At 36.0% G+C, this 25824-nt stretch overlaps 2 protein-coding genes across 3 annotated transcripts in view; one reads left to right on the top strand and one right to left on the bottom strand.

The window, feature by feature from the left end:
• Positions 1-564: 564 nt before the first annotated feature.
• On the bottom strand, positions 565-3032 carry LOC141562111 (uncharacterized). The gene is made up of 3 exons (XM_074302118.1): positions 3012-3032; positions 967-2884; positions 565-785 (listed from the first exon to the last, which is right to left on the bottom strand). Exons 1-2 carry the CDS (start codon positions 3030-3032, stop codon positions 1853-1855), a joined length of 1053 nt encoding a protein of 350 aa, XP_074158219.1. The 3' UTR covers positions 565-785; positions 967-1852.
• The window catches only part of MSL2 (MSL complex subunit 2), a 39085-nt gene continuing 14197 nt past the window's right edge, over positions 937-25824 (top strand). Inside the window, exon 1 of one of the 2 annotated variants that reach the window (XM_074301599.1) lies at positions 937-1058. Coding sequence is in view for 1 of the 2 variants with exons in the window: in XM_074301598.1 (XP_074157699.1) it covers positions 3108-3249 (142 nt within the window). In the remaining variant the exon portion in view is untranslated. Of the gene's footprint in view, positions 1059-1747; positions 3250-25824 lie in introns of those variants that run through there. The other variant, XM_074301598.1, reaches the window with a different exon arrangement.

Raw genomic sequence — 25824 nt, 5'->3', positions numbered from 1 at the left:
ACACATATGGATGTCAGAATCAGTGGGTCAAACATTTATAAAGTACTTAATGTAGCAGGCTGTGCTCAGCATAGCGGGATATACAAAGAAAGGTAAAGTCCTGCCGAAACTGTCAGGGAGCTCAGTCTAATTAATGGAGATGACTCATGCAAATTATATACAAATAAGTTATTTACAGGCTAAATTGGAAATAATCAACAGAAAGCAGGCACCAGAATTAAGGGGGATCAGTAGGAATTATTGGAGGTGAGCTTTTTGGCCGGGACTTGAAGGAAGCCAGAAAAGCTAAGACATGGAGATATGGAGAGCTTTCCGAGCACGAAGGGCAGTCAGTGAGAATTCCCAGAAATAGCTGGGAGTGCCTGGTTCTAAGAGCGAGAAGTCAGTGCCACTAGATAGCCTTACATGGAGGGGAAGGAAACAAGTTATGGGATTTGGACGCCATTGGATTTTGTATTTGATTCTGGAGGTGAAAGGGAGCCAATGGCGTTTATGGAGACGGGAGAGAGAGTAACTTGATCGGACCTACGCTTTAGGAGAATCACTTTGACAGCTGAGTGGTGGTCACCTGTCCAGGATTTTTTTTTTTTTAATCAAGATTGCAAAAAGGGATAGGGTGAGAGAAGTACGCGGATTGTGGGGGTGGTAGAGGGAAGTCAGTGCCAATTAGTGTGGGGCTGTAGACTTGGAGACAGTGTAGGTCAGTAGGAGGTCCTGGTTTGGTGCTCTGCCGTTATCCCCAGCCTCTCCGTAGCATTCGAGGTGCGCTGTGTTGGCACCTGTAACTGAAAAGCATGCAGGAGCCATTGGCGCCGGTCTTATTCTTGGCGGGACCCTCTAGTTGGACACGAGTCAAGGGTAACCTAGAGGCAGTAAGCTAGAGATTGCAAGGGGGTTGGCCACCCGTCGTTCGCGCAGAAAGGAGCTAGGGCTCCGAGCAGAAATCCCTAGAAAGCTTGGACTGACCTTGACCCCTACAGCTCGGTCCCCCTCCTGCTTCGGTCGCTGCCAACGCAGCGGCGTGGGGCACCACGCCCTCGGGAGTCGCACAACGAAAGGTGGGTAGAGGAGGTGGGCGCCGGGGTAGTTCGTCAGCTGTTGGGAGAGGCTGGGTGCGTGGCGGGAGAAAGAAAGGAGGACGTTTCCCCGATTCTAGGCAAAGGCTGAAAGAGCATGCGGTATTCCAGGGGTGGTGGAAGTGGAAGACACAGAGGGCGGTCCCCAGTAGTTTACTTTGGGAAAGGCTCACTTTACCCTTTCCCCGCCCCCCACCCCAGTCCCCTAGTCTCAGAGCGTGGGTTGGGGGATGAGGGGGCGGGAAATCGGAGGGTGGGGTGCGGGGTGGTGGTGGAAGATGGAGAGTGAGCATGCGCTTGCTGTCAGTCAAGCCCAAAGACTTGAGGAAAAGAACTCGCGCAGTCGAGCATGCGCATAAGGTAGCGGGTTTTTTTTTTTTTTTTTTGGAGAAGGGGCGGAGGGATGGGAGAAGTGGAGCGGCTAGGTGGGGTGCGTGAACGCGCTCGTCTGTTTATCCTGTTTTCTGGGTAGATGTCCATAGCGCACGCGCGGGAGACTGGCGGCGGTGCGAGGTGGGCAGTGCGCATGTGCCGGGTAGGTCCGGGGCTGAGGGTGGGGGGGAGGGAGGAGGAAGAGAGAAAGAGGGGGCGGGGGCGCCTAGAGGAGAAGCAGGGGAAAAGGGAAGGGAAGGGACGGGGGAAGCGGGTGGGGGAAGGGTGCAGACTGCGCATGCGTGTGGGCGGTAGCGACGACGGCGGCGGGGGAGTCTCGGGGATGACCGTGGCTTTGCCCGTTGGGGTAACGGTCGTTGTCGCCGGCAAGGCCTGAGACACCTCTAAGCCCGTGAGATCCGTTGCGGCTGCCGCGGCCCGGGACAGACAAAGTCGGGGCGGCGTGTGGAGTTCAGGGGTGGCGGTGGTGTGTTGGGGGAGGGGCTTGCGGCCGGGCCTTGCTGTGTGTGTGCGCTGGGCGGCGGCGGGGCCTGGCGGTGTGTGCTGGTGACCGCGGCGGCGGCCGAAAAGAAGCTGTAGCTGCAGAAGCGGGAGGTGGCGGCGGCTGTCCTCGTCGTGTTCTGAAGGCGGAGGGACTGGTGCCTGTGGCAGGGAGAAGATGGCGGGGCAGTGAGGGGGCGGCGCCTGCGCCTGGTGACCCCGGTGTGTGAGTGTGTTGGTGTGTGTGTGTGCGTGCGTGTGTGAGAGAGGGGCGCCGCGGCCTGGCCCGGGCCTGTTACCCGCCCCCATCCCGCCGCCTGCGACCCCAGCCCCTCCCCCCGAGGTGATTCCTGCGCACCCACGTTCCTTCCGCGAAAGCCGGGTGGTGGACGCTGGGGCCGGGGCCGAGAACCGGAATCAGCCCCGGGGCCCCGCGTCCGACATGGGGGAAGCGGCGGCGGGCCCCGCCAAGCACAGCGGCAGCGGCGGCAGCAGCAGCAGTAGCGGCAGTGGCAGCGGCGGCGGCAGCGGCTACAGCGACAGCAACATCCGCCGCCACCGCTTGCAGTAGAAGTGTGGAAGCTGATGCATCTCCCGCCCGGCCTGGCGCTGTGATGGAGTAAGGGGTGCAGCCCGCAGAGAAGCAGCCGTCCAGCTCCACACACACGCGCGCACCGGGTCGGGGGGCCTGGACTCCCCTCACCCCCGAGCCCTTCCCCCTCCCCCTTCCGCCGCCGCACCTTACCGGGGAGGAGGTTGGTAATAGCGGCGGGAGATGCTGCTGGAGCGAATCCCCACCGAGCTCCACTAAGGGAGCCTCCCCCGGCCGCACCGCGCACAGGAGTCGCTTCTCGGACTAGCTTGGGGCGGAAACCTCTCCCTCCTGCCGCTCCGGCTCCTGCTCTGGAGGAACTCGAACACAGTTTTCTTTTTGTCTGGAAGTCTCAGGGACTCAGGAGGAGGGGCGCCGGGGTCCCATGTGTGGGAGGATTTCTTCAGCTCCCGGAACTTGTACGGATTTAAGTTACTTCTTTGGGCAGAGGTTCAACTTTGTTTTCAAACGAATTCTTGCATCTTGGCCATTGTTCCTTGTCTGGTTACAGAGTTGGACCCGAACTTTCTTTTTAACCAGGAATCATCAGTGTCGAAGTGTCTGCAATGAACCCGGTGAATGCTACTGCTCTTTACATTTCAGCGAGCCGCCTAGTGCTCAACTACGACCCTGGGGATCCCAAGTCATTTACAGAAATTAATAGGCTCCTACCTTTCTTCAGACAATCCCTATCTTGCTGTGTTTGCGGTGAGACTTTTCTTTATTGCTCTTCAGTATAGCTTAATATTTTGAAGTCTTTTCAAGTGTATGAAATGGTAAAAACAAATTTAACAGTTTGGAAGTACAGTAGTTTACATAAGGGCCCAACCTGGTTTATTTATTGTGGTAGTGTGTAAAGTAAGCATTCCATCACAAAACGAGTATTTTTCTGAAACTTTAGAAACATGGTAATTTTAGTTAGTATATATGTGTGCTTTAAAGTTTGCATACAACAAACTAAGAAAATTTTTTGTGCAGTGGACCTCCTTGTTCAATCTAATTTTATTTCCTTTCAATTTTATTGCTTTTTTCCAGTAATTTAAAGAGGGACAAAAATGTGTTTTTATTCTGTGTATGTTGCTTGTTAGATAATTCATTACTTTCTTGGTCACGGTTTAAATTACACACTTCTTCATTTTGAAAGATTCTCAACTCATTTAAGTCCTTATAGATTTTTATAGTTGAAAAGACCTTTGAAACGATTTTACAAATAGTGAAACTGAGGTCCACTGAAAATCATTTCACTTTCCATGTCGTCTTGTGCTATGTTTGTGGGTAGTGGTGTGTTTGCTTTGGAGGAAACTTATGTAGGGTTTTTATACCTGTATTCTGTCACAAATGGCTCAAGATTTGTGAGTAAAGGAATGATCCAAGGAAGACATTACATAGAACAAGCACCTTATCTTACTGATGAAGAAACAGGCCCAAAGAAGTTAAATGATTTATCCCAAAGTTGTACTTGACTTTAAGGCCTGTGTTCTTTCCAGGAGATCACATCACTTGGATGGTAATTTAGTATTTGCTGTGGGTTTTTGTAGGGTTATTTTTTTCCATTTATTTTTTGTAACATAATTACCCCTTGGGCTATTTTGGTTTATTGAAGATTTACTTTCCTTAAAGCTGATAAATTTTTATACTTTGGGAAAGGCTTAGGGATCTGTTTTGACAGTTGAAATGCTTCTAGGAAAAGAATTATCTATGAAATACGCACATTATGAATTAACTTTAAAATTCTGTAGAGCCAAGCCTAGTGGAGAAGACCACTTTAGGGGAAACTAAAGTTAAACTTCATTTAATTTTATATTGAATTGATCAAGGTGAATAGTCAATACTTAAAATATGTAGGTCCTTTTGGCTTCTTGTCTTAAATAAGAGAAGATTTGCATGTAATGACAAAATGGAAAAATATGTACCTCCAAGAGATTTCACTGTTAGCTTTTTATATGTACTTGCTTAAATTTTGGTTCCTTACCTTTTGGGGTTGATATCGGTTAAAAAAGGAAGATAGGCATAAGAAACATGAAAGTAAGCATCTCAGAATGATTAAATATCAGAATGAATGTTAGCCATTTCATCTTTTTGATGCAGGGCCCAATTTTCCTTCTTGTAAAATTTGTATTGGATAAGCTTTAATATCCCTTCCAATTCTAAAATAATGATTCTAGGTCTGGAGAGAACAGCTTAGCTACAGGGTACCCAACTAAGTTTTTTTGCCAGAGGAGTTTGTTATCTTTTGTCCAAAACCTTGAACTTAGGTGGGTAGAGAAGGTGAGAAACATTCAAACAGCTCACTCTTTTACCCTCACCCCAACAAAAGTACAACTCCAACACTGGAACTTAAACTACACATGAGAGGGAACTGACCAGGAAAGGTTTGTGTGGTTCTTGATCTATCTTTGGATAGATCCCTATCTCACCCAGTATTCATGAGGTCTAGTAGTTTATTAATGTAAACACTTTTCAATAACTTTTTATCGATAATTAATTTTTTAATTAGTTTTTTTCTCACCACAAGATAGTGGTACAAAGTTTTTTCTGAAACATGATCTTGAAGAGATATAGCTGGACTTTTTCTGAGGTTTTGTCATCCTTAATAACTCTGGCAACGGGAGGAAATTCTGCTCAACAATGAGTCTATAGTTATTCTTACATAATGAAACTTTTTTGCCTGATTTCTTATGAAAAAAAAAAGACTTAATGTGTGCTTCCTTTTTTCCCTTTATGGTATCAAAAAGTAATTGGCATTCCCTTATCTATTTTTCAGCATAAAATTGCAACCATCTGGTTTTCTGTATCTCCTACAATCAAATTTTCTTAATCTGGGTCCATAAACTAAAATTTTTTTTGACAAGTATGTTTCAGTATAATTGGTTTTATTTGTAATTCTATATATTTTTACTTAGTAAATTTAAAAAATTTTCTGAGAAGCCGTTTGTTAAGACATAATCAGACTGCCTAAATCCATCTACGACACAAAAAAGGTTAAGAACCCTTGCTATAGATAACAACACTTGAAGATCACCAAATGATTCTGGCATTATTTTACTTGAAGGCTTAAAAAAAAAAAAATCTCTTTGCTACTTTGACTCTTTGGATCTTAGAACTAGAGCTAAAAGGGCTCTTAGAAGCTTTAACATCCAACTCTTTACAGTTGAAAAAATTATTCTGTATTCACAAAACTGAATCCCCAAGAGGTAGTCAGATACAGGATTTGATCCCAGGTCTTTTTACTTTTTAGTCTTGTACCAGAAATGGGAACTCTTCCTTTGTTCCCTTTTTTTTCCTTCCCATTGCTCCAATAGTCATTGCTTACATAGAGAAAACTTGTAATATCATGATTGTAAAAATTTGATTTTTTTTTTTTTGAGAGACACAAGGGCAAATTTAAATTCATCTAATGTTAAAAGTAGGTTATAACATTTTATTGGATAAATCTTTTTGAATTTCATATTATGCTTAGTTGGGGATTAATCCTAAATTCAGGCCTCATTCTTCCTTTCTTCCACCATATCTTCCCTCTAATCAAATCTCATGGTTTCTTTTCTCCACTTTACCTAAATATGTCTAATGTTTTCCAGCTTTGCTCTTTGTTTGAAATATCTTCCTATTATCCTTCCTTTTCAAAATCTTGAATGTATAGCTCATTAACTCCTTGAAATTTTCCATTCCTGAACTTCCAAGATGGATACGATATTTTGTCTTACAGCACTCAGTAACAGAAATATAGCATTTAATACCTTGTATTTTAGTTGTTTTGGGTATCATCCTTTATTCCTTGTTTTTAAATCTTTACATGGACTGTAAGACTGAATACAATACAATGCCTTGAATATAGATGTATTAGGTTAGTGAGTGCAAATAAGGGAGGAGTTGGAAAATGTGTGAAGTGTATCAGAAGTGGCTGAAACCTAAGAAAAACTTGGCTTTTGATGTATTGGGTAAATAGTATCTTTGTCATACATAACCAATTTCTAATTGAAATTGAACTGGTGTTAGCATTCTTCTTTGAAATATTTATAGCCGATTAATATTTTTTCCTAAATCTTTAAGTTTTTTTTATTGTTACATTTTAAGAAATTTAAATAGGACACTGAGAGAAAAATGTTTTTAGATTGGTAGTATCTGTGATCAAAGCAATATTGTCCTGGGTGCCCCTGGAATTTTCCTGTTCCTGCTCCAGAGCTAGAGGAGAGGAAAGTGAAAGGTATCAGAATATTGAATTTAGTGTCAAACTCCCATTCAATTCCTGTTGCTACTTAGATTTTTCAGTTCTCTCATCTGTAAAATGAAGGGGTTTGGGGGTAACTTAGATGGCTTGTTAGGTTCTAGAGTTTTGAAAATTTTTCATTAACTTTCTAATTTCTTGTAAGGTGAAGTACATGATTAATTCCTATGTGTAACATGGGAAAATAAGACAATCCCATGGGGAGTATAATTAGCATCCTTTGAAACATCAAGGTCAAAACTGATGTTGGAGAAAAGGTAGAAAAGTTTACTTTTCTCAAGCTCCAAGAAAGTTATATACAGAATTTTGCTAGAATTGGTCAGTATCAAAGAAGGTAATGCATGTCAGAACTTTTTCAAAATTAAAAGCACTATATAGATGTTAAGTGTTATTATTGCTAGAAATACATAACAAAAAATTTCCTAGCATTCTACTAAAACAGTTATCAAAGAGAAAATTTTTAAAGTAGAAAAATGGTATGTATAAGGTACAGTGGAAAAAGCCCTAGATTGGAAGAAAGGTTTTTTGGGTTCTAATTTTTGTATTGCCTTTGTGTAATTATTGAACATTTCTAGATTTGAGGTTTTTTTCATTTGTAAAATTTTTGATTTTGTTTAGATGATCTGTCTCTAAGGACCTTGCCAACTATAAAACTTTATGGACTTCCTGACCTCTTTCCACTCTTGCCCCATTTAAGAAGAAAATTTTGTAACTGATTCTACCACATCTAGTTCCTAGAAGTTTAGGAATCAATTCAGTTCATAATTCAAGCTTATTAAATAGTGGCTTGCTTAAAGCCTTAGATTGAAGTCTGTTTAAAAGGTTGAGGATTTTTTGTTGTTGTTGTTGTTTTGACCTATGATTTGATGGTTGTAGGGAACTCTGAGGAAATTTATAAATTATGTAGAGGGCTGGAACTCTGGAGAATTATACTTGAAAAGGGGATGCTTACAACAAGGTATTAATTTAGTGCAATTGATGAGATTCTCTAGTTCACATATATACCTTTAATACCTAGTATGGTGATGTAATGGTTCTCTAGTTCACACATATTCAGTATGCTGTAATGATGTAATTGTAGTAAGGTATATAAGGGCTGAGAAGGACTGGAAATGAGATAGTGGAAAAGTGATGAACTAAGACTAAGGACTCTGGCTGATCACGAGGTCCTCCAGAAAGCTAGCCAAACATTACAAGTTATAAATACCAATATATAGGTAATTATTCTGCATCTTCTAATATTAGAGAGAAGTATCCTGGAGTCCTGAGAAATTAAGAGTGACTTGGTAGGGCCATTCCTTATAATAATAACAGCATTTATATATATCGCCTTCTATGTGCTGCACTTTACCTTATAGATATAGCATTTGATTCTCATAACAACCCTGGGAGGGTAGGTATTATTTCCATTTTACATTTGGGGAAACTAAGGCAAACTGAAATTGAGTTTCCCCAGGTTCACACAACCAGCTAATAAATAAGTCTGATTTTAAACTTAGGTTTTACTGACTTTAGGCCCAGTGCTCTAGCAAAGCTGCCTTATATTTGAGGCAAGTCTCCTGAGCTTAATCTAGGCCAGAAGTCACTCACCAGTTGATTCTCCATGAGAATTAAGACCTGCTTTGTTTTTGATCTGGGCTAGTTGTTTTGGCAGCATGGTCCAGCCACTTTCCCTTGAGAACTCACCATAGTGGACTTTACCAAGTCTTAGTGTAGAAATCTGATCTGCATAGCACACTTCAATTCAGAACTTCCAATTTTTTTAAAGTCTACAGTATCAAGTGTGTATTGCCATTCTCAGAATAGACATTTTTTTTTGGTATTTGAAAAAAAATTATTGGTTGTTTTTTTTCTCCATCTTTTTCTCCAGCTATTACTTTTTCCCAGAGTGCCATAACTTGTAAGAAAGGGAGAAAAGAGAAAAAAAGTTCTACAAACCAGCTATTTGTGTAGAGGAACAGGAGGAAATATTGCCTTATGTCTTTTTGGCCAAATTTGTTTATTTCAGTTCAGAAGTGGTTTGCAGGTTTTATTATTGTCTTTCCTATTCACCTTGTTAATTAGAGTGTATATTTTCCTGGTTCTGTTTATGTTTCAATTCATATATGCTTCACCATTATTATCTATTTATCTATTCACCACAATTTGTTTAGCCATTCCCCAATCAATAGGCATCTGTTGTTTCCCCTACTCCCCAGTTCTTTGCTGTCACAGAAAATGCTGCTATAAATATTTTGGTGTAATTACTCCTTTCTTTTTGTCATTGATTTCCTTGTCATTATGCCTTGTAGGAGATCTAGAGATTGGGATTCTGAAGGCAACAGTGCCTCCATTGCAAAGTGGATAAGAGTACTGGGCTTAGAGTCAGGAAGTTCTGAAGTTTAAATCTCTTCTCAGATACTATCTAGCTGGGTGACCTTGAGTAAGTTACTTAACTTCTGCTTGCCTCAGTTTTCTCACCTGCAAAAAATCAACAATAACAGCACCTATCTTAACAAAATTGTGAGGCTCAAATGAGATATTTGTAAAAAGTGTTTACTCAGCATTTAGCATCAAATAGGCACTTAATAAATGCTTCTCTTCCCCTTCCTTTTAGGTCAAAAGAAATGGATCTTTTAGTAATTTTCTTGCACAATTCCAGATTGTTTTCTAGAATAGCTGTACCAATTCACAGCTCTACCAGCAATGCATTAGTGTAACTATTTTGCACATTTTCTTCATCATTGACTATTCCCCATCTCCTGTTGGGTCTCAGGTGAAACCTCGGGCTGTATTTGCATTTCTTTTATTAGTGATTTAGGGCATTCCTTATTCATATAGTTGCTTATAACTTACATTTCTTTTGACAAATATTGGCTCATTTTTGACTTATTTAATGGAAAATTTGTTTAATGCAATATCTTAGTAGAAATATATTTTATTTAATTATTCTTTACATTCTTAATTTAATTTGAAATATGCTTGCTGTATTCTCAAGATGTACTTACATTTTTTCCCCCTAGAATCACAGAGCTTTAAAAAAAGCATTAAAATATTTAGATTGAACTCAAATGTGAAGCATCATTTATATTTGAATACTTTAAAGTCTAAGTTAAGAAATTGGACAAATTATAGTAAAGTAAAAGCTTGATTATTCCACAGTAGACCTGTTTGGAGTAAATGTTAATTATCTTGACTTCTCAGTAAGCATTTATCAAGCACCTAGTATGTGCCAGTCATAAAAGCATAAAAATGTCATTGTCTTTAGAAAGTTACATTCTACTGTGGCAGTTAAGGTAAATAAAGAATGGATTTTTATATGTATGTACATATACATATATCTATATAAATAATAGTTTTGTAGTATATGCTACCAAATTGGAGGAATCAGGAAAAACTTGAAAGAGATGTAGCTTGAACTAAGGGAGCTTGGTTTTCCAAAAGATTGAGGATGAAAAGGTAGGAAATTCCAGATATGGGTAAATAGTCTGTATACAAAGGCAACTAGGAGGAATAGTGAGTGGATAGAGTACTGGACTTGGAATTGGGAAGACCTGAGTTCAAATTCAGCTTTAGGCACATATTAGCTGTGTGATCCTAGACAAGTCATTTAACCTCTTGACTGTCTTATTCCAGATGATAAGCCATCAAAATATCTTTGTGAAGAAAACCCCATGGGCAGTAATGTATGCTGTGGTCCACAGGGTCATGAAGAGTTGAACATGACTAGACAAAAGCAAGCAAAGACATTGGAAGTGGTACAAGTATGAGGAAGGTAGAGCATGAGGTGAAGGGAAAATGGGGGCAGAGTTAAATAGCTAATCTGCCTCTCAGGATAGAGCCAGATGGTGAAGATGGTACATTTGCAGGAGAGAAGTTAGCACTTTATCATGGCTGCTATAAGGAATTCGCTGAATCTTCTTTAACAGGAGTGACTTGTTCAGATCTGTTTTTTAGGAATTACTCAGTTTGGCAACTTATAGAGATGATGGAGATGAAAGTATAAGTTTCTTGCATTCAAGGATTGTTTTGCTTTTTCTTTTTGAGTTGGAAGAGGGCAGGGAAAGATAATCCCTTATCTTTTGCTTTTCTTTGCATTGCCTGTATTTAGCACTGTTCCTGCACCATCATAGGCGTAATAAATATGTGTTGGTTATTGATTACTTAATCAATGCTTGTTGAATGATTAATACAAGTGGGAATGTCTGGTAGGTAGCTGGAGATTTGAGATGTTTAGATTTGGGATAAAATGAAGTTCGATTGAAGCTGGTGCTTCTTTTAGCTTAAGGCATTCATGTTCATATTATGGATCAGTTGAGAAAGAACTACAAGATTTTACTGTTTATTTTTGGCAAAAACATTAAGATATATAGTTCCTGTCCTCCAGGGTAGTATATACATATATATACCTATATACATACAGCTTCAGAAATGAATAGATGTTTGAGTGAGATGATTTGATTAGAATTGGGGTCTTCCTCCTATTTGGAAGCTGATGGAAAGGCTACATACATGATAAATTAGTCAGATAAATTAGACTTATTGTGGAGGGCCCTGGATGTAGATAAGTAATTTGTATTTTATTATGCAGAACTGTGAGAGAGACTATTGAAGTGAAAGATATGACAGACAAGATTTAATCTGATTGTGAAGTACTGAATGAATTGGGAGTGGGGAAAGACTTTTAGGGCAGGAAAATAATTTAGGTTTTTATTGTTATTAGGCAGGAAACATTTTTATGAAGTTCATTTTTACTGGCTCTATGCTGGGGTGTGAAATAAAGGTTCTGGGTTAGGTACTAGTTAAAGGAATGAGGAAACAATTTTTGAGGAAGAATTGACAAGACTTTCAAAAGTCATTAAATGTTGTAGACAAAGAATTAGACGAAATTAAAGGTGAAAAAATTTCATAACTAAGTGAAAAATGTCCCTAATAGCAACAGAAGCAGTGTTTGGGGAAAGAAGCAGTGCTTGAGGAAATGGGGAAAAAAGATTGATTTTTGGTTTTATGTGACTTGAAGGTGAAATGATGACTATCCAACTAGATCGGACTCTTTTGGCAGTCTAATAAAGTTTGTATTCATAAAATAAAATACATTAAGATTATCAAGGAAACTATTGAAATATAATTCTCAAAATATTTAAAAAAAAAAAGCACCAAACCAACCCATGAACCATAAGTTAAGAACTTCATTCTAGTACCAATATGCCTTGAGTTAAAATACTGGTTTTTACCCTATTTTTTTGATCTTCATTTGTAAAACTGATGATTTTAGATTAAATTGGACATTGCAGGATTGCCCTGCTACATGTTTTTGTTTTGGCTGGGAGCTAGGAATGGTTTTTACATTAAAAGAAAAAAAAAGTTTTCTAATTAAAAATGTAAAAACTATTCTTAAGCCTATAGGCAATGTAAAAGGAGTTTCCAGTCCTGGGAATATATTGCCTCTTGCTCTGATTTTTTATGACACTGGTGTTTAAGGGTGAGGACAAAGTTGGAAATGTTGTTTTGGAAATCATCATAGGTTATTATTGAAGCTATAATGTGACTTGATCATATGGAACTAAAGATTGCAGTTTTCTTCACAGTTCTTGTGAGAAGTGGGTACTGCAAATAATATTATTCTTATTTTGTAGATGCTTAAAAACTGAGTAATTGTGACTTGACATTATTTGTTAAAGTCTGAGACAATTTGAACACAAGTTTCTTGACTTCTGAATCAGTGCTCTTCCCTAGTTCATGTTCAGTTCCTGAGAGGGATGGAGATGGTGAAGACCTAATTTTGGTATATGCCTACTATTTCAGTACAGGAAAATAAAGCTAACAAAGAAAATTGGAGGTAGTGATCCTATTCTAGTGACAAAAGATGATATAATATCAAAGAAGTCAGAGGTGGAGAGTTAATCAGGGACAAAGTATTCAGCATATGAGAAGCTATAGAGAGACTAAGGAGAAAAAGGACTGAAAGACATATAGTATTTAATGATTAATACGTTCTATTACCTTTTTAGAGTGCAATTTCAGTAAAATGGTGGGAGCAGTAGTCATTTTTCTTTGTGAAGATTTCATTTTTCTGGTTGCTTTTTTACTAATTTAGCCAAATCATATGACTTGAGAGATTCCAAGAACGATATGCTGTTGGGGGAGGAGATTCAAGATGAGTTTGGCCAGTGTCCCAGGATATTGAGAGTGATATGTGGTATATTTTGTTGAGTCCCCAGTAAATATTTGAATGAACCAAATATTGGGAGACAGAAATGTGTGAGAAAATGTATCTAATGTGGTAAGTGATAGTAGCTTGAAGAAAAAGTGGTTAGAAAATGATTTTATGTAAGGAAACTAGTTTTCAGTTAAAAAAAACTTCTTGAAATTATTTTATGCTCTGTTTAACATGTTATACAAAATTTGCATAGTTATTGCTTTGCTTTGTTTTAGACTTTTGGCTGATTTCTGTCCTTTCCTCTCCTGTCATTCTCTGGACTTGTCAGAGTAAATTCATCATTTTCATTTTATCTTGGTATTGTCATCTGTTGTTAACTATTTTGACTACTACTTTAGTCTGTCTTGTGTTCTTTCTTTTACCAGTGTATTTATAAGGGCTCCATTTTCAACTTCCTACAGTTACCTTTTGGTTAATTGTCTGTTTCTGTGAATCATCATTTATACTGTGATCTTTTATTTGTTTTCTTTTTTACATCTTTATTTTGACTTGATTCTTTTTAAAAATTAAATCGTATTATTTATTTTTAATTAGTAAAACCTACCTTCTTTTACCCCGGTTGAAGAAAGAAACAAAACTCCTGTATAAATTATATAGTCAAACAAAAATGACTGTATTGGCTAGGTCAACACACACAAAAATAAAAATTCATTTTGCATTGGGTCTAATGCTTTTCTATTAGGAAGGGTTGTAGGTAACATGTTTCATCATTAGTATTCTGGAATCATAGTTGGTCATTACACTGATCAGAGTACTATCTAAATTTTTCAGAGTTGTTTGTCTTCATAATATTGTTCTCATTGTATAAATTATTCTTCTGGTTCTGCTGATTTTAACTGTGTCAATTCATATAATTCTTTCAGAGTTTCTCTGAAACTATCCCATACATAATTTCTTACAAGATTGTAATATTCCATTGCCTTAATATACTGTAATTTGTTCAGCCATTCCCCAATTGTTAGAAATTCCAGATTCCAGTTATTTGTAATACACAAAAAGAGCAGTAACTATTTTTGTACATTCTTAATTTAGAGTTTGTTTTGCTTAGGTCTTATCCCTCCCTTAACTTATCCTCTGTTTTATGACCTTTTCCTTTCTTTTTTCTTCATTCCCCTGTTTTGCATGTGGGTTTTTTTTGTTTTTTTTTGAACAGGTTAGATGAAAGTGAGATTCTTAATACTAACTCTTTTTCCTCCTCAGTCTGACTATCATTTCCTCTTTGTATTTTATTTCTACTTGAATCCCCAAATCATGCGAGTTAATTTCTCCCACCTTTCCATTATCTTTTCCCTTTCTTTTTTTTTAATAACTGACTTATTAAAAAACATTCCCTGATCCTTTTGTCTTATTCCTTTATTATTTATGAGGAAAAAGTTTTGAGTAGACATATTTTCTCCTCATATTAGAATGTAAACACTTCATACTGTTTTGTCCCTTATTGCTTGTTTGTATTTATCTTTTCATGTTTCTCTTTGCTCCTCTGTTTGTCTTTCAGTTTCTATTCAGCTTTGGTCTTTTCATCAAAAATACTTGGAATTCCTCTATTCCATTATAATTCCATTTTTTTTTCCTCTTTGTAGGAATATATCCAAATTTTCTGGGTAAGCTTATTGCTGGTTGTAAGTTTATATTGGTCACCATCTGGAATATTATGTTCTATGCTCTCTTAAGAGAATGGAAGCTGCTAAATTTTGTGTAATTCTGACTCAGGCTTTTTGATACTTGAATTCTGATTGCTTGCAGTATTTTTTTGATGTAGAAGTTCTGGATTTCAGATCTTATGTTCCTAGGAATTTTATTTTAGAGTTTCTTTGAGATAGTGATTTGAATTCTTTCTGGGTTTCACTTTCCTATAAGAGATCTGGGCAGTTTTCTTTAAAGATTTTTTGAAATGTGATGCCTCTTTTCTTTTGGTTCTAGCTTTTAGATAGTCCAGTGATTTTAAATTCTTTGATCTATTTTTTAGGGCAGCTGTTTCTGACTTAAGAAAACTTTACATTTTCTTCTGTTTAGTCATTAGCTTCTATTTGGGCTATTCCAATTTTCATTGAGCAAAGTTTTGTCCTCTTGTGCCAAACTGTTAATTAATTCCCTTTCCAATTCTTTCTAGCTCTCATTTCTTTTTCCTTCCCCCACCCCCCATTTAATTTTAAACTTTTAAAAATTCTTGCTTCGTCTTTTTCAGTAATTCTAGCCGAATTTGTGTTCATGCTGTGTTTTTCTTTAAGCCATTGCTCATAAATGTTTTTTTAATACTAGTCTTTTCTAGCTTTGTCTTAGGTGTCCAGGCTATCATAAGGATTCTTTATGATGAGATACTTATGTTGTTTGTTCTTCTAGCCTATTTCCTGACTTCTCAGATAATCCTGTTGCTGCTTCTTTGGGGGTATTGAATCTTGTGTGTACTTCTGTATTTTAGAGGTAATTTGGGGGACTTGAAAGCTTCTATGCAAAATCTGATAAGTCACCTGGAAAATCCTGCTAATTCAGTGACAGAACTGTAACTTGAGAGTGGGTAGTGATCAACAGAATTTCCAGATGTTATTTATTCCTTATGTCCCTCTGTGCTAAATCTGGGATTACCTCTTGCCATGCTACACAATCTTTGCCTTAGCTGGAGTGGAATTTTCTAGATCTGTTTGAAGAAGTGTTAAAGGGGAGGGAAGAAGAGAGAGAGTGTGAGAGAGAGACAGAAAAGAGAGAAAAAGAAGCTTGTTCTACTTCCTGCTTACTCTGTCCTTTCTCTCCTCATTTTATATGTTTCAAAATAGTTGCTCAGTTTGCTATAAATCATCTTTAATTTTTCCATGTAATAATTTGCTGCATTATATCATTTTATCCTCATATCACAACAACAGAGAAGGAAATTGAGGCAAATAGGTCAAGTGACTTTCCTAGGGTCGTGCAACTAGTGTTTAAGACTGAATTTGAACTCAGGTCTTCCTGACTCCAGGTCCAGTGCTCTCTGTTCATTTCATTATCTAATTTCCTCCATTCAAAACATTTCCTTGATTCTACTTAATTGAAACTAATAAGGTTTTTAATTAATGCCTATCTGATCACTTCTTGTCATCTTTTCTTCTAACTTACCCCTGATTGTTGTAAACAGTGTTTTTTCCTTTTATCTCTGCCCAAACCATAGAAATACAGCAATCTTGAATTTCCTTAGAGGATAAAGATTAAGTTTCTGACCATTTTATCTATCTGTAATGCTTTTGTTTTCTCAGTTATTTTTGTGTGTAGTGAATTGTTCAGTTTGAACATTACTTATTAGCCATTATCTACTAAAATTCTATGATTGTAATATGCTATTAAAATTTGGTTGAAAACAAAACTCAGAATTCCTTTTATATAGTTTTGCATTATTTCCTAATTAAGTTCATAAACTCATAAGTACAATAATTTTATGTCTAAGACCAACTATGATATCTTTATGTATGTATCTTTAATATATAGTAGCTACCTAGTGACCACTAGTAGGTGTGGTAAAATGCTGGGCCTGGATTCAGGAAGATGTGAATTTGAATGTGGCCTCTATGCTGTGTGACATTGGATAAATCATTGGATCTGTTTGCTTCAGTTTCTTCTATAAAATTGGGATAAAAATAGCAGCTATCTTGCATGGTGGTTGTGAGGATCAAAAGAGTTATTTGTTTAAAAAAAATAAAGGCACTTAAGACTATCAACATCTGGCACATAGTTGATACTTTATAAATAATAATTGTTACTTCTAGAGCCACAATAGGATTGTGTCCTGTTCAAGATCCCAAAGGAGGTATGAAGTAGAGCCAAGATTCAAGCCCATGTTGTCTTCATCTTTTCTTTTTCCTCTTCCATAAAACTACATCAGACTAAACTTTAAATATTGTCTTGTATTGCATTCTATTTTAATTATGTAGAATTTTGATGAAAATATAGTCAAATTGAACATTTAGGATAGAAATCCTATACAGTGAATGTGCTTTGGTTATGGAATCACAGGACTTGAATTTAAACTTGGACTTAATCCTCTGAAACTAGGGAAGTCACTCTCCTTGCACATTGGTTTCCTCATCTGTAAAAGATAGAGCTTGTACAAGATGACATCTGAGATCCTTTCCAGTTCCATCTCTGTGATTTCCACCATGATTAATAGATGAATAAAAACACCATTTAAACTAAGTTATTATATTTTCCTGTGGTGTCAGTTTCAGGGACTAGTGTTATTTTCTATACTGGTAGCAATTAAACATAGTATTCAGTTGGTCTTTTGCACTTTGCTGATAGAAAAAATAAATTTGATATTAAAATTTTTTGATTAATTTCAATGCTAAAAGCAGTCATATTTTCAGGAAAAATAATACAGATTAAATGATAACTTATGCATTTCCTAAGGTAGGTTGAAAATAGGTCCAAATTTTGTTAAGCTTGATTCTTTTAGAATGTCATTGTTCTGAAACTTTTGATACTTGGCTGTTTTATTTTTTTGGTTGACAACAACTGTACCTGTGATGCCAGTAACTTGTGGTTATTTGCTTCTCTTCCCTCTTCCTTTACTCATATACTTAATATTTTTTAAAACCATCAACTAGCACAGTGCTCCATGTATAATAGGCATTTGAATGTTGATTGATGACTAAGATGAATTTAGAACTGCATTTCTTAGTTGTGATGAATTTAAACAATCACAGATATTTAAAAGACCTTAGAGAGGGATATTTAGTCTTGACTTTCTTTCCAGTATTTAAAAAAAAATACTATTTTAAAATGTTGTGTTGGATAGCTCACTACTTAATTAAGGCAGCATGTTTCATTAATGATTAAAAATTTCTTATATGAAAATAAAGTGTCTTCAGAAATTTTGAAGATAATTGTCATATATACTTGTTGATTCTAGATGAAACATTTTTGATTAACTCACTCATACTTCATATAAATTTTACCAGTGTACTTATTCTGTTTGCCTGTTCTTAAATAAAATATTGAAGTCTTAAAGAGCCCTAAATCTATGGTATTACTCTGGGTGTGATATGGTCACTGCAGAATACCATAGGAGTGTCCCTTATCATGATAAAATGGACACTACTGTTATGATTCTTACAAGGTACTAAGACAGTGGAATTGATAGAGACAATAATTTTCTAATTTAGCATGGTTCAGTATGATTGATCTAATCATATAAGGAGATGTTATGGGCCAGAACTTGAAACAAGGTGCTAAGTCACTGGAATTGATAGAGACAATGATTATATACTTAGTACTTATTAAAGTCCAGATACTTTATTGTCTCACGATATTCATAATAGCCTGGCTAGCTTTCTTAGAGGCCTTTCTCTCTCCTTGATTCCGAGAGCTCTTGCTGCTAGTCCTTTGTCTCCTCCAGCTTCTGCCTCTAGCTCCTTCTGAATCCAAAGCCTCCAGCCAGCACAAATGTGAAAAATGGAATGAATCTGACTCTGCCTCCAAGAGAGGGCTTGTGGGAACTCCTCCTTATATTACTAAGTACATAAGCATTGTCTCTATCAATTCCAATGACTTAGCACCTTGTTTCACGGTCTGGCTCATAACACACTACATGCATTAATGAAGTTTAAAATTGCATTGAAATATTTTTTAGCAGTGACCTCATATGTTGACTTAAGTTTATGGTTACTACCTTCTGGTTCTTTTTACATGAAATTTTTTTTTTTAACTTTCAATAGTATTTTATATTCTAAATATATGTAAAAATTCATTCATTCAACATTTATTTTTGTAAGATTTTTGTGTTCTATATTTTTCTCCCTGCCTCCTTTACTCTCCCCAGACAGATATGTGCAAAATACATTTTTTTAAAACATAGATTTCTATATTTGTCATATTGTGCAAGAAAAATCAGACCAAAAAGGGATAAAACCATGATAAGGAAAACAAAAAATGAAAACATTATGCTTTAATCCATATTCGTTCTCTACAGTTATATGAAGTTTTTAAAGTTAGATTTTCCTATATTTATGTGCTTTATTTTTTGAGCCTAAATTCAAGATTTCACATTTATTTCTGTTTATTTTTTTCTAGCTTTGGACTATTCTTTAATTCATTAAAAAAAATCTTTAACATCTACTGTATATAAAGAAGTATATAATAGGTGCTGAAGGAGTTATAATATTGAATGAGGCAATTCCTGATCTTATGGTGCTCAGTGTTTAATATTGAGGTAAGATTTCAGTGTTGATAGTTGATAATAAAGTAACATGTAAGTGCATGATAGAAGTGTTAAAAAACAAAAAAATAGTACAGTGAGCTCTGTTGGGGGAAAAAAGTACAGTTAGTGATTTGAGGGAGGAGTAAAGGGTAATAAAGGGTAATCAAGTTTTGGTTTTAAAAGGTGATTAGAAGTTCACTGGGGAAAGGAGGGAAGTGAGGATATTCCAGGAAGAATTTAGTAAGTAGTCTGAATATCATGGATATGGTAAAGTGCAGAGTACTGGTGGATCATAGCCCAGTTTGGAATTTAGAGTACCTTGAGATATGACTGTAAATGATGACATATAACATTGTGGAGAGCAAAAGAGTTGGAAAGCCATTCAGTTTGAAGATATTGAAGACTTTTGAGCAAAAGACTGATGTGACCATATTTTTGTATAAGGAAAAATAGGAAACCCAATGAATTGGAGGGAAGAGAGTATAAAGGTAAAAATACTTGTTAGAAGTTGTAGTAGTCTTTGTACCAGGGCAATGACAATTCGAATTCAATGAAAAGCACAAGTATAAGATAGATTTAAAAATAAGAGCAATTGAACTTCTGTACCTCTTTGATATAAAAAGTGAAGGAGTATGAAGAGTTAAGAGATAGCATTAAGAGCATGGGAGAAAGCATTAAGAGCATGGGAGAAAGCATTAAGAGCATGGGAGAAAGGATGAATGGTGGTTCATTAGAGGGAAATAGTGATGTCATAAGGTAAATTATTTTAGAGAAAGTTAATTTCTATCTTCCTTGGACATTTTGAGTTTGGTAATACATTTATTATTTGGAAAGATATTTTGTAGACAGAATTGTGGAACTTGGAAAAACTCCAGGATAGTTTTCTTTTATATTTTAAGAAAGGTCAAAGTTAAAATCATAGATTTGGAAATTTGAACAGAAATAATAGTCAATTCAGTAGAAGAGGATGTAGAGAAAACATGGATGAGTACCAGAGAAGCCTTACCCACATAAGGAGTCAAGAAAAATGAGAAATCCAGTGCAGGAGATTGAATGGCATAAGGTATGGGAGAACTAGATCACTATCATAAATCAGCAGACAAAGGACAATATAAAAAAAGATACATTGCAGGAGTATCAATCATACTGTTGAGAGGTAAAAGATGTCCAGGACTTATGGGCTTTTGATTTGGTGATGAGGGTATGGAATCTTTGAAGAATAATTGCAGTAGAAAGGAGGGGCAATAGACAGATTGAGAAGTACTTGACTGCATCTACAATGATTAAATTTTGATTTTTTTTTTTAATACTTAACCCTCAAAAGTTCACCTGCATATTTGTTGAGCATATACAGACACAGACAAAGCTCTCCTGTGTTACCAGAAACCTGAATTTTATTAAACAAATTTTAAGATGATAATTAATTAGTTAACATGAAGCCTTATGATAACACCACTCAAAAATTTTCCAAATTGAAATCATTTTATTAGTACTTCTAGGGTATTATGATTTAGTTGTTGCATCATTCAACTCTTTTTTCTGTCTTGCTTATAAATGTAAGTGGAATTTAAATAAATATGTGTTAATCTAGTTATGCAATCTAATCTCCCAATCAAACTTCAAAGGCCAGTGGCTTATTTTGGCAAAACTTGTTCATAGTGAATCTGTATATTTTCTTATGGGGTCACCTTTTCAAAATTTACTTTTTATTAAAAAAATCTTTTAGATTAACAAATGGTTTCTCTCCCACTTTGCTCCATTCCCATGGGAGGAAGGGGAAGGAAAAACATAATGCTTGTAAAAAATACAGAGTCAGGAAAAAAAAAATATTCCCTCAATGGCCATGTCAAAATATATTTTGTATCTTGGATGTATTACTTCTCTTTTTAAGAGATGGTTATTATACTTAATCAACAGTACTCTGGAATATGGTTAATTGGAGTTCTTAAGACTTTCATAGTTCATCTTTACATGTTGTTATTGCATTAATATCCTATTTCTTCTCATTTCGTTTTGCATCAGTTTACACAAATCTCCCCAGGTTCTTTTGAAGCGCCATCCCTTTTGTCATTTCTTATGGTATTATAAAGTTTCATTGCTTTATATATTCAGCCTTTCTCAAATTGATCTATCCTAATTCAGTTTCTTGACTCTACAAAAAGAGCAGCTATATTTGTATTTTTGTTTCCTCTTTCTTTGACTTTTTTGGAGTATAGACCCAGAGTGGTATCACTGTCAAAGGATAATGCTCAGTTTAGGAATTTAGGACATAGTTTGTTTGAGATTGCTTTTTCAGTATGACCAATTTCCCAACCTATATTGATTTGCCTATTTTTTCTGCAGCTCTTTCAATATTTGTCATTTTCCTTATTAGTCAACTTTGCATAACTGAGGAGTGTTAAGATTTGCTTTAATTTGCATTTCTCTAATTGTACCATTTTTCTTTTGACTATTAATAGCTTGGATTTCTTCCTTTTTAAATTTGCCTGTTTGTATTCTTTGATTCTTCATGGGATAAGAAACAGATCCTTTGAGCAGCTGGGAAATAACTCATATTTTATAAATTTTGGAATTAGTTCATAAAACCAACCTTAGAAATATCTTAGAAATGAAGTCTGTATCAGAGAAAGAAGCTATAAAAATTTTTTTTATCCAAGTTAAATGTTTTCCTTCTTATTTTTAGTTGATCAACCTACACTTTTTTTAAAAATCTAATTTTTTTTTTTTTTTTTTTTTTTTTTTTTTGTTACATAGATCCATCTTTTCTCCCTCTTTTCCTGTCTTTTTCCTTTAGATTGGAAAAAAAAAAAGAAAAACTAAATCCTTTTAACAGACAAAATGAATCCTTTTTTATGTTCCCCAAACATGTATTTCTCAATCTGTATGCTGCATTCATAACATCTCTGTTGGGGTAGCATGATTCATCATGAACTTTTTGTGTTTGATTGGTCATTTCTTTGACAAGAGTGTTAAAACATCCCTGCTCTCTTTTAAGGAAGAAGAGAATGGTGTGAGAGAGTGGTGTGCTTAGTATCATTGTTCTAGATTTGACAAAATCAGCTTTTGACCTCCTGCCTCCTTCTCTTGTCCAGAAATCAACCACAAGTTTTAATTTTGATTATTCCGTACTTTTTGTCTTTTTGAAATCCACTCTTTACATTGGGTTTGGCTTAGTGAGATTTAACCCCTCTCTTGTTTTTCCTCATTCTATTTCTCTTTTCCCTCTTACTCCTAGTTTTGTGTTTGCATATTCTTCCTTCTTTTGACCAGGACTGATGTAATAAAAGGTTTGAATGTTGTCTTCTTTCTTTACCTGTTTTGTTTTTCACCCCACCTGTCTGGTTTAATTTTTTTGTCCCTTCTGCTCTCTCCTTTCCCTCTAGTATACAGAGGCAATTTAGTGGCCCAATAAATAAGAGTGCTGGGTCTAGAATCATTAAGACCTGAGTTTAAATCCAGCTTCAGATACGAAATAACTGTGACCCTGAGCAAGTCATTTAATTTATTTCTGCCTCTTTCCTCAATTGTAAAATGGGGATCATAATAGCACCTGTCTTTCAGGGTTGTTGAAGAACAAATGAGGTCATGTTTGTAAAAAAGCAGTTACTATTAAGCATAGTACCTGGCACATATTAGGAAATACAGAAATGTTTTTTCTCTTATTATTGCTAAGTAGAAACAAAGTAAAGCTGTTTATTTGAAAATGATCAAAAGTGGGTATAATTCAGTTTTCCTTGAGTGACCTTAAGTCTTTTAACCCTCTCTGTGGCTCTTTGTTTCCTCATTAATAAAATGGAATGATTGAAGTGACATCTTAAATTCTATTACAATCAATGATTCCAGAGGTCAGAGGTTAGTGAAGTCAGAAAGAGCCATGCAGAGAGCTAGTATAGTGGCATCTAGATATCATAGTGGATAAAGTGCTGGATATAGCACCAGAATGACCTCTTCAAATTTGGCCTCAGACATTTTTAATTGGGTGGTCCTAGGCAAGTTTTTTTTTTTTTTTTTTTTTTTTTTTTTTTTTTGATGAGGCATTTGGGGTTAAGTGATTTGCCCAAGGTGTCATAGCTAGGAAGCAAAATTGGTAAGTTATTTTAAGCAATATAAAATTTCTTGAAATTTTGAAACTATGGGAAGGAAAATGTTTTGAAAAAATTAAAAATCTTGGGAAAATAATGAAATAATAAAACTTTAAAACATTGTTATCAGCTCTAGTCATAGGCTTAATTTTAGAACTGAATGGAACCATAGAAATAAACTAAAATATGTATAATTTAGGTACCTAATTTTAAAAACAAGGAAACAGACCCTAAGTTACTTTGATCCAGGCACATAAAGCATCATGTTTGGTAGATAATTGAATTACACATTTATAATTAACTTTTTTTGTCAAAATTTTTTTTGCATACCCAGCATAAGTTATATAAAACCATTTTTCATCCTTCCATTTTTTTTTTACCACTTTCTCTCTCTCTCTCTCTCTCTCTCTCTCTCTCTCTCTCTCTCTCTTTTCTTTCTTTTTTTTTTTTAAAGGCTGGGGTTAAGTGACTTGCCCCCAGGGTCACACAGCTAGGAAGTGTTAAGTGTCTGAGACCAAATTTGAACTCCGGTCCTCCTGAATTCAAGGTTGGTGCTCTATCTACTGTGCCACCTAGCTGCCCCCCCTTGCTTTTTCTTTTGAAAGAAGTAAACAATAAATTCTATATATTATTTTCAGAACTTCTGAACTTTATCCTGGTTTTTTTTTTTTTCCTGAAGCAATTGGGGTTAAGTGACTTGCCCAGGGTCACACGGCTAGTATCCTGTTTTCTTTTGTGCATTTCAAAAATATTTAATAATGGCACTCTCTTTTTGCAAAAATAAAACCACCACTGTTCTTAACACTGTTCCTTAACCTCCCTTCCCCTCTGTCCCATTAAAAATTGAGAAAGAAAATATTCTTTTGACAAATGAGCAAATAGTCAAGCAGCATGAATTTACAGTGGCGAAGTTCTAAAATGTATGCCTTTCTGTGCCTGAAGTCTATCACTTCTTTGTTAAGAGGTGGATAACTTGCTTTATAGGTCCTCTAGAAATATGGTTGATCGTTGTAGAGCTTTTTAGTCTTTGAAAGTTATTTTTCTTTACTGTGGTCTCCCTTTTACACTTTGTTCTGCTCATTTCATCTGTCAGTATGAACTCTGAATTTTTTTTCCCTTTTATTAAAGTGCTTTAATCTTCCATTATATTCATATTCAAAAAATTGTTCAGTTATTCCCCAGTTGTCTGAGAGGTCTTTTTTAAGACAGCTTCTAAAGCTGTGGGTCCCAATCCCTTTTAGGGTTGCATAACTGAATGTGGGAGTTGCTATAAAGTTGGTAAGAGTAAAAGATTTCTAAGGCAATGACTAGAAATTCAAAATCAGATGCGTAATGAATCCAAGGTGTTTTCTAGCAGAGGTTGCTTGTATTGTATTGGGTGACATTGCAGCCTTGGTGTTCTGAACATACAATATGTGTATTTTACACTGTGCATGCTGAACACTTCCAGAAGCATCTTGGCTGAGTTTTTAAGACAGGGTCGTGTAAAAATTTCTGTCAGAAAGGGGTCACAAGTGGAAAAAGTTTGAGAACCTTGGATTCTAGTTATTTTTGTTCTTTTTCCTCTTTTTTCTCCTGTAATCTATTTTCAAATATGTTTGGTTTTTGTTAAAAATGGAACAAAAAGTTTAATTTTGAGACATTTACACAGAATTATTATGCTTTCTGCACTTAGTGCTTACCATAATGTTAAATGTAGAAAACTTATTTTCAGAAATGATAACTGTGGAGAAGAAAATCTTTCAAACTCATTGAATATGATGTAATTTTTTTTTTCCTGTTATCACCAACACTTTCTGCTTTGCTTTTAGTTTTAAGTTTTAGCATTGTTTTAGATTTGTGAAAACTGACAACTTAAGCGCTTAGACAAATCATTTGGTACTCTTCCCCCCCCCCCAATTATTTTATTTTTTCAAATTTTCAACATTCATTTTTGTAAGATTTGACGTGTTTAAATTTTTTCTCTCCTCCTTCCTCCCTAACCACCTATCTCCAAGACAGCAAGCAATGTGATACAGGTTAAACATATTTTTATATTTGTCATGTTGTACTTTCTTTATACTTAGGGGTAGGTATTTCTAAAACTTTAAATGTTTCTTTTATATGCTGCAGAAAGTTGAGGAATTTCAATCAGGTAAGGAATTTGAGGGTGTGCTGTGTAAAAAAAGCCTTGGCGTCATGTTGCCAAAAGCTTATTATTGGCAGAATCTCAGACTCTTCCTGAATCAAACACTGAGTAATTTTGCAGAATTTTAAAAGTTTCTTTCCAACATTTCCCAACTTTGTAATTCAGTCAGTCAATATATTAGCAGTGTTATCACTTCTGTTTCTGTTTTTTAAAAGATAAATTGATATCCCACTTTCAGTCCATTTAGAATATACTCTTATTATTAAAAGCCATTAAGAAGAATCCCAAAAGCAAAGAATTTCCTTTCCCAGGGAAAATGGCATTTCTGTGTTTAATTCTTAAGAGATCAGTAGCTGCATTTTGCTGATAGTTCTTTTTCTTTTCTTAATATTTACTTTTGTACCATAGATGATTTACTAAAATTATAAAAAATAGTGGGTTTTCAGTTCCAGTTGTACAGTAATGAAGAGAATCAGCTACATTCAG

Source organism: Sminthopsis crassicaudata, chromosome 3 (genome assembly GCF_048593235.1).
Source record: "Sminthopsis crassicaudata isolate SCR6 chromosome 3, ASM4859323v1, whole genome shotgun sequence".
Lineage (NCBI taxonomy): Eukaryota > Metazoa > Chordata > Mammalia > Dasyuromorphia > Dasyuridae > Sminthopsis > Sminthopsis crassicaudata.
This window is presented reverse-complemented; position numbering and strand designations above follow the sequence as displayed.

Coding starts and splice junctions, on each gene's coding strand:
- LOC141562111 (XM_074302118.1), bottom strand. CDS start 3,032: ATGGCCAAGATGCAAGAATTC. Junction 2,885..3,011: donor TGGCCAAGATGCAAGAATTC/GTTTGAAAACAA, acceptor TGAGACTTCCAG/ACAAAAAGAAAACTGTGTTC.